This window comes from Aegilops tauschii, chromosome 2 (genome assembly GCF_002575655.3).
Source record: "Aegilops tauschii subsp. strangulata cultivar AL8/78 chromosome 2, Aet v6.0, whole genome shotgun sequence".
NCBI lineage: Eukaryota > Viridiplantae > Streptophyta > Magnoliopsida > Poales > Poaceae > Aegilops > Aegilops tauschii.
The window spans coordinates 38,904,899-38,913,841 of NC_053036.3; the positions used below are offsets into that span (position 1 = coordinate 38,904,899).

Genomic DNA, 8,943 nt, shown 5'->3' on the forward strand with positions numbered 1-8,943 from the left:
TTCTTTTACTTTATGCAATTTTTATTTTTAATTTGAGTCTCCAACTTCTCTGATAAAGCACCACCTAAGGGGCACTATGATCATACTTGAGCATTGGGTGTAGCTAATATGCGAGTGTGTTTCATGAATGGATAAATGATTGAGCATAATGGGCTAGCGATAACTTATTTTAGCGTTGATATTTTGAAAGACATGGTTGCTTGTTGATATGCTTGAGTATTTAAGTCCTCATGTCAAAACTAGACTATTGCTTTGAACCATATAAAAGTCCAAATGTCCATGCTACAAAGAAAAGATATGTGATGAACATGTTAGGCAGCATTCCACATCAAAAATTCTGTTTTTATCATTTACCTACTCGAGGACGAGCAGGAATTAAGCTTGGGGATGCTGATACGTCTCCAATGTATCTAATATTTTTTATTGTTCCATGCTGTTATATTATCATTCTTGAATGTTTTACAATCATTTGTAGTCATTTTATATCATTTTTTGGTACTAACCTATTGACATAGTTCCCAGTGCCAGTTGCTGTTTTCTGCATGTTTTTTACATCGCAGGAAATCAATATCAAACGGAGCCCAAATGCAGTGAAACTTTTTGTGGAATTTTTTTGGACCAGAAGACATCCAGTGGGCCAAGAAAGTATCTGAGGGGTGCTCCGAGGGGAGCACAACCCACCAGGGCGCGCCTGGGGGCCCAGGCGCGCCCAGGTGGGTTGTGCCCACCTCGGTGGCCTCCCGCAACGCCTCTTTGCTCTATAAATACCCCAATATTCTAAAAACCCTAGGGGAGTCAACGAAAATCAATTCCAGCCGCCGCAAGTTCCAGAAACACCATATCCAATCTAGACACCATCACAGAGGGGTTCATCATGCCCATTGGTGCCTCTCCGATGATGCGTGAGTAGTTCTTTGTAGACCTACGTATCCATAGTTAGTAACTAGATGGCTTCCTCTCTCTCTTTTGATTCTCATACAATGGTCTCTTGGAGATCCATATGATGTAACTCTTTTTGCGGTGTGTTTGTTGGGATCCGATGAACTTTGAGTTTATGATCAGATCTATCTTTTTATCCTTAAAAGTTATTTGAGTCTTCTTTGATCTCTTATATGCATGATTGCTTATAGCCTCGTATTTCTTCTCCGATATTTGGGTTTTGTTTGGCCAACTTGATATATTTATCGTGCAATGGGAAGAGGTGCTTTGTGATGGGTTCGATCTTACGGTGCTTGATCCCAGTGATAGAAGGGGAACCGACAAGTATGTATCGTTGCCATTAAGGATAACAAGATGGGGTCTATTTCTATATAAATAGATCTTGTCTACATCATGTCATCGTTCTTATTGCATTACTCCGTTTTTCCATGAACTTAATACACTAGATGCATGCTGGATAGCGGTTGATGTGTGGAGTAATAATAGTAGATGCAGGCAGGAGTAGGTCTACTAATCTTGGACGTGATGCCTATATAATGATCATTGCCTGGATATCGTCATGATTATTTGAAGTTCTATCAATTGCCCAACAGTAATCTGTTCACCGACCGTTTGCTATTTTTCTCGAGAGAAGCCACTAGTGAAACCTATGGCCTCGGGTCTATTTTCTCATCATATACTTTCAGATCTATTTTGCTATTTGCCTTTTTATTTATTTGCAATTTTTATTTTCAGATCTATTAAACCAAAAATACAAAAATACCTCGCTGCACTTTATTTTATTTGGCGATCTATCTATCAATTTATTACAACTTTCTCACGTCCATTTGCCAATTTCTGGCGCCGTTGCCCGAAAGGGATTGACAACCCCTTTAATACGTCGGGTTGCGAGTATTTGTTATTTGTGTGCAGGTACCGTTCACGTAGTGTTGCGTGGTTCTCCTACTAGTTCTATAACCTTGGTCTCATCATTGACCGAAATATCTACCGTTGCTGTGCTGCATCATCCCTTCCTCTTTGGGAAAATACGCGCTGCTGGGGCTCGACGCCTTTTCAAAATTCCATGCTATCCCACATTACGGGTACATGAAGCTTAAGATGTCGGGCCCAAATGGGGCGATCACCATATCAAGTAACCCCGAGAGAGCACTATGAGCCGAGAATAAAACAGCATCGCTCGCCCTCGAGTTACTAGCCGAGGCCTTCTCGGCCGAGGAGTTGACATCACACCGGGCCACGGTTGATAGGGACGATGTCATTCTTGACAAAAGACCCAAATCAACTTCATTCAAACCAGCCGATGAGATTGTCAAATTTCGAGTGCACCCAACGGACCCAAACAAAACAGTTCCCATTGGGGCACAATTGGTACCAGAAGTCGACGAAGCTCTACGTAATTTCCTAAGGGAAAACTGACACATCTTCGCCTGGCATCCCTCCGGTATGCAGGGATCCCATGCAACCTAGCAGAGCACACTTTGAATATAATTAAAGGCTCGAAACCAGTCAAGCATGCGCTCTGACGGTTCTCGGACCCCAAGTGTCAAGCTATGGGCGAGGAGTTAGCCAGGCTACTTGAGGTCGAATTCATTAAAGAAATTAAGCACCCGACTGGCTAGCCAACTTGGTTATGGTACCAAAATAGGACAAGTCCTAGCGCCTATGTGTCGATTTCAAAGAGCTCAATAAAGCCTGTCCAAAGGATCCTTTCCCTTCACCACGCATCGACCAGATCGTGGACGCCACTGCAGGGCACGATTCTCTATGCTTCCTGGACGCCTACTCGGGGTACCATCACGTAATTTGTGCACATAGCGGGCCGGGCCATCATGCGCCACCGAGCGTTCCTCCCGAGAGATTTTAGAAAGGATCGGAAACTTCTGTGCCCCTATTTCTGTTGGTTTTCCTAATTTTTTGGTTATGTTGCAGTTTCTATTTTAATTGTGTGTTTTTTTAAATTATTTTTTCAAATTTGTTATCATTTTTTAAGTTTATGTTTTAAAATTCATGAACTTTTTTCAAAATCTAAAAAAAATCTACAAACATCGTTTGAAATCCGTGATTTTTTTAATTTGTGAACTTTTTCGAAATTCACTGAACTTTTTTAATTCTCGCGATCATTTTTCTGAATCTACGGCCATTTTCTGAATCTGCTATCATTTTTCTAAATTCATGAATATATTTTGAAATCACAAACATTTTTTAAATACACTAATGTTTTTTGAAGTCGTCTGAACATATTTTTATTCACAATGTTTTTTGTATAAATTAATTTTTTCAAATTAAACAAAAATAAATATTGGAACTGAAAAAAAACCAGAAAAATAGACATGTGCTATCGCTGTCTCTACTTGTGCTCGCTCGGCAAATCCTCCCAATTCCTATTCGGCTCCTCTGCGCCAGTTAACGCGCAAGTATTTTGTTAACTGGCGCTTGAAGGCGTTGTGCATGGGAACTGGATCCCATTTCTGTCTTTTTGTTCGTTTAGGTTTTTCTGGACCTGTTTTGTTTGTTTTTTCTTTCTTTTTTCCTTTCTCTTGTTCTCTTTTATTTTCAAAATTTGTGAACTTTTTTAAATTCATGAACTTTGTTTTGAAAATCTGTGAACTTTTTTCAATGTCGTGATTTTTTTAAATTGATTTTTTTTTCAAATTCGTGAACTTTATATTTTCAAAATCGTTGAACTTTTTTCAAGTTAGTATTTTTTTCAAAACCAACGAACTTTTATAAATTCATGTTATTCTTATTTCGAAATAAATGAAATTTTTGCCAATGCACAAACTTTTTTCAAACTTATGTCAAATACGTGAACATTATTTTTCAAAATTAATTAACTTTTTCAAATCGTCGTACTTTTTTTTCTTCCAAAATCCACGAAGTTTTTCTGTTTTTGCTTATCAGTTTATTAACAATGCTTGTGCTAGCATGACTACCTGCAGATGTCTTCTTTGCTAGTCTTTGCTCCTGGACATATACTGCCGAGAGGTAGTCTTTGTATTTTGGTTTAATATCTTGTATATTGGCTGGAGCTGTACCACCGGATATATCAAGTTGTACTAGAAAAACATATTTTATGGATGTTATGGTGACACACACTTCATTTCGTTGAGATATCATTTTTTCCCCAAGTTCTCATGTTTGGGGTGCAGTGTTCATGAACCTTAATACTGTTGCTGCTCATGAGTAAGATAAACCTGGTGAGAAAAAGAAATACTATGTGTCAGTTATGGCAGTCAATACCATCCTGCATCAAGTATTAGAAAATAAATAAGCTAACTTAAACAAGAAAATACATGAGATATTCAGTGATTCAGTCAGACTTGCAGATACATCAGAGATTCAGGCAACTTGCAGTTAAAACAAAGGTTATATGACAGTAGCAATACTACCATTAATTTTTCCCCAAAATCCCCGAACGTTTTTATATTTCTTGTTTTTTTAATTAGTGAACATTTTTTTTTCAAAATGGATGAACATTTTCAAATCTACGAACTATTTTTCAATATCTCACGATTTATTTTTTCTAATCAATGAACTTTTTCCAAATTCATTTTTTAATTTCAAAAATGATGAACTTTTTTCAAGTCCACTTTTTTTTTAAACTTATTGCAAATACGTGAACTATTTTTTCAAAATTCGGGAACATGTTCTGTTTTTGCTTATAATTTCATTTACAATGCCTGTGTTAGCAAGACTTCCATCAAATGTCTTCTTTGCTAGTCTTTGCTCCTGGACATATACTGCCGAAAGATAGTCTTTGTTTTGGTTGTGGAATTTTGTATATTGGCTGGAGCTGTACCACCGGACATATCAAGTTGTACTTGAAAAACATATTTTCTGGATGTTATTTCATTTCGTTGAGATAGCATTTTTTCCCCAAGTTCTCATGTTTGGGGTACAGTGTTCACGAACCTTAGTACTCCCTCCGTCCGGAAATACTTGTTATCGAAATGGATAAAAGGGGATGTATTTAGATGTATTTTAGTTCTACATACATCTCTTTCTATCTATTTTGATGACAAGTATTTCCGGACGGAGGGAGTACTACTCAGTAGAATCTAGGCAACACGTTTGTCGCCAACTGTTGCTGCTCATGAGTACGATAAATCTGGTGAGAAAAAAAAATACTATGTGCCAGTTATGGCCATATATAAGCAGTTCATGGTATTTTTTTCCTTTTCATTTTGCCTAGCAGAGAAGGTGCCTGCTGTTGTGGAGCAGCAAACTGAAGTAATGAGCTTGCAAATGTTGAAATCCCAGGACTGTTCTTTGGTGATGTGTCACTTGATACAAAATTCCCTTCTCCTAATTATCTAGGTTCCGTTTCCCTTTTGGCCTGAAAGAAATGTTGGGGCCTCATTTCTGCCTGTGGTACAATGCAGTCATGCCGGGCACCAAAATTAAGCTCAGGAGGTGACAAGGCATGGCTGCTGCTCTTTCAAAACCGAGTCTTATTCGCCTCAGATGATACGACAGTGTTTACTACACCATGAACAATTTGTTTTGGTCTGCCAAGCCCGTGTATGAAAAGCGGTAATCGCCTCACCGTGTTAGCATGGCTGCGTTGCATGGGTTCATTCTGTAAAATGACAACCGTTGTAATGTACTACTTGCTCTATAACTTAATATAAGATGTTTTTTGTAATAACGATAGTACCAAAAAACGTCTTATATTAAGTTATGGAGGGAGTATGCTTTAAGGCACTGCATGGATTCTAAAAACACACAAAACAGAAGAACGATTCTAAAAGGAATTAAGGACCGTCAGCTCATTGTAAAAGCTACTACATTTTCCAGTTATGTGAAATGCATGATCCAAAAAAAATTGCAGGACCATCAACTCATTGCAAGTACCCTACAGTGAAACGCTTTGTCTACGAAGCCGTGGCAGTCACATCACACGATGAATGTCAGAAGAGCTACTACATTCCAGCATCACTACAAAATTGTTCAGCCATTGGTCGCAACACTTTCAGTAGTTCTGAATCGAGACCTGCTGGGTTTTCTGAATCTGTATCTATCCATCTATAGGCAAAAGTTGACGCCATCATATCCGAGGCAGCGAAACTTGTGAACAGGTGAACTGTGGGGACTCCCGCTCTGATCTTCCTCTACTGTGCATCGACAGCCGGGTATCGCAGCGTGTCGTAGCCTGAATTAGCAGAAATTATGTGCGAGTTAGGCGGCAGACCAATAATAATCAATAAAAAGATCAAGAAGCAAAAAACCTGAAACAACATAATGTGCAAGAAACTAAACATTTTATACACTATTGCAAGATACTGGACCTAAATTTTATTCACGGTTTAGAAAATTATTAGTATCTTCTCTGCTAAGGTGAAATGAGATGACTGAACTTGATTTGGCCTTTTAGCTTCCATAGTTTCTACTAGCGGCAAACATATGGAATGGACGAACTGAATTATCTTAATCAAGAACAGAAATGTCCAACTAGCTTTGATAAATACACTATTTCCATCCAACTACTTTTACTTTCAGACAATTCCCAGGTTCTAACAGAATGTATCATAATATTACGACTGGTCATGTACAAAACCTGAATACAAATCATGTGCAGAAACAAGATTTAATTTACCACAGTTGGAACCTGAATTTTGTTCAGAGGTTATTCAAACACAAGCAAAATGGGCTAAATCAAATGGATATGATCACCATCTTCTCTGTTAAGGCTGAAAAGAGATGAATCAACAAGATTACAACAGTTTCAGACCTCAACAGATTCAGATAACTGTTTTTCAGACTATAACAATTTCAGTAAACTGTTCTTCAGACCACAACAGTTTCAGTAAACTATACCAAAGTCTGAACGTCGTGTGTAACAAATTCAGTCAAAGATTCACCATTAGGAGATATATGTGCATAGGAAGTTGGGGCATGGAGAGAGGCTCTCACCAGGGGTCCCGGCCAGGAAGACGACGATCTCAAGGGTCCCACCATAGCCACCGTTGGGCAGGTCGACGACGAGCGGGGTCAGCCTCCCATGGCGGCCCGCTCGGACGCACATGGCGATGTTCGGGTCGTCCTCGTCGATGTGGGCCGCCAGGTAGCCTCTCAGGCTGAACGCGGACCTCCCCCTGAACCAGAACTGGCGCCAGCCGTCGTCCTCGGGGTCCTCGGGGTAGTGCCCGTCCTCGAGCGCCAGCACGAACCGGATGCGCCGTCCGGGAGAACTAAATATGGCGGAGAATATCGGGCGATTCTGCAGTTGAATCGCAGAGAAGCAACCATGGTTATGTTCTGGAGATCAAGAACTGCTCGAAAATTCGGCAAGAACAGAACTGCAGTTCAAATGAACGACGCCGAATAATCTAATTCGCTCAATCGATAGGAGCAATTCAAGAAAGGGGTCATGGCGAACTCACCGGGCTATGATCGGCAGGCATGGCCGCCTCTCCCGGGATGGGCTCGACGCCTCGGATCTCCCGTTCCGCTCCCCGGCGCGTGAATATGGCGGAGAGGTCTATTAGGGGAGTCTGCAGTCAACCATTAACCATAGTTATGTTCGGGAGATCTGCAACTGAAAGAAACTAACACAATTCGCAATCGCCGAAAGCAATTCAAGAAGCGGGTCATGGGCTCATGGCGAGCTCACCGGAAGCGGGCCAGGAATGGCAGGCATGCCCGCCTCTCTCAAGGGGATGGGCTCGACGATCCAGTACATCATGGAGCTGGCCTTGTCGTCTACGGTGACGCCGGCGGAGTTCCAGGGGAGGTACTTGCCGTTGGCGCGGAGGTAGCTGCCGCCGACATGGCGGAGCATGACGACGTCGTCCGCGAAGTCCGACACGACGGCCCGCCACATGATGGCCTCCACCTCCGGCTGATCGTAGTCGCGCAGTTCCGTGCGGAGGCCGTTGTGGCCGCGCCGCGCCGGCCTGGCCGTGGCGGCGAGGTAGCGGCCGTAGGCGGCGTTGTGGAGGAGCAGGTACGGGCCACCGCCGTCGCGGTCTCCATCGCCGTCTCCGTCTCCTTCGCCGTCGCCGTCTCCGCCGTCGTAGATGTGCACTGCCCACGCCGCGTTCATGGAGGCGCGGGGCTGGCTGAGCGTGACGCTCTCCCCGTCGTCGGCGGCGTGGAGGTAGGTGCGCTGCACGCGGCTCCGCAGCCGCACGTGGTGCCCGTCCTGGAAGCGGTCCATCGGTCGCCGGCGCCGGAGGGCGGATGCGGTGGGCTGCTGCGCCTGCGCGGTGGGGAGAGGAGGGCCGGGGTTCTTGGTTCGTTGGGACTCCAGCCGGCGAGGAAAGCTGTTGGTTGAGGCGGTTGCGTTGGGCGCCAAAGGCGATGTATTTCAAGGCGCGGCAGGTGCGGGCTTTGGGCGGGCTTGCGGGCCGTATCCTCTGCCAAAGCCCACACTACCTAACACCGTCTCTTCCTGCACAGGCCCGCACGAGCCTCTTTCCTTATCATAGTTGATAGACATTTAACGAGAGTTGCTAAAAAAAAGTTGATAGTCATTTACACCTCAAAAAAAAAAGTTGATAGTCATTCTATTACAACCAGCTGTTGGACGTCCGGACAATATTCGACTGTTCTACTTCCCATAGCTATTATGTTTCCCTTGTAATCCCTAAGAATAGATCCACTTATTTTGCTTTGTATAATAGAGAGTAGAGGGGAGAAGAAACATAAGATCCAACTATAATAGCAAAGCTCGCGATACATCAAGATCGTGCCAAATCAAGAACACAAGAGAGAGATCAAACACACAGCTACTGGTACATACCCTCAGCCCCGAGGGTGAACTACTCCCTCCTCGTCATGGAGAGCGCCGGGATGATGAAGATGGCCACCGGTGAGGGTTCCCCCCTCCGCCAGGGTGCCGGAACAGGGTCCCGATTGGTTTTTGGTGGTTACAGAGGCTTGCGGCGGCGGAACTCCCGATCTATTCCGTTCCCCGAAGGTTTTAGGGTATATGGATATATATAGGCGGAATAAATACGTCAGCGGAGCCACGAGGGGCCCACGAGGGTGGAGGGCGCGCCC

General features: G+C 43.2%; 1 protein-coding gene across 1 annotated transcript; it reads right to left on the reverse strand.

Annotated features, from left to right (window-relative positions):
* Window positions 1-6,050: 6,050 nt before the first annotated feature.
* Window positions 6,051-8,098, reverse strand: LOC109761521 (uncharacterized). The gene is made up of 3 exons (XM_020320339.1): window positions 7,553-8,098; window positions 6,853-7,159; window positions 6,051-6,091 (listed from the first exon to the last, which is right to left on the reverse strand). The coding sequence occupies exons 1-3, from the start codon at window positions 8,096-8,098 to the stop codon at window positions 6,051-6,053; spliced, it is 894 nt and encodes a 297-aa protein (XP_020175928.1).
* Window positions 8,099-8,943: the final 845 nt, after the last annotated feature.

What these genes read in the sequence shown, in the direction of transcription:
- LOC109761521 (XM_020320339.1), bottom strand. Translation starts at nt 8,098, where the DNA reads ATGGACCGCTTCCAGGACGGGCACCACGTGCGGCTGCGGAGCCGCGTG. An exon ending in CCATTCCTGGCCCGCTTCCG is followed by an intron (nt 7,160 to 7,552) that starts GTGAGCTCGCCA and finishes ATTCAACTGCAG; the next exon opens with AATCGCCCGATATTCTCCGC. An exon ending in CTTCCTGGCCGGGACCCCTG is followed by an intron (nt 6,092 to 6,852) that starts GTGAGAGCCTCT and finishes CTGCTAATTCAG; the next exon opens with GCTACGACACGCTGCGATAC.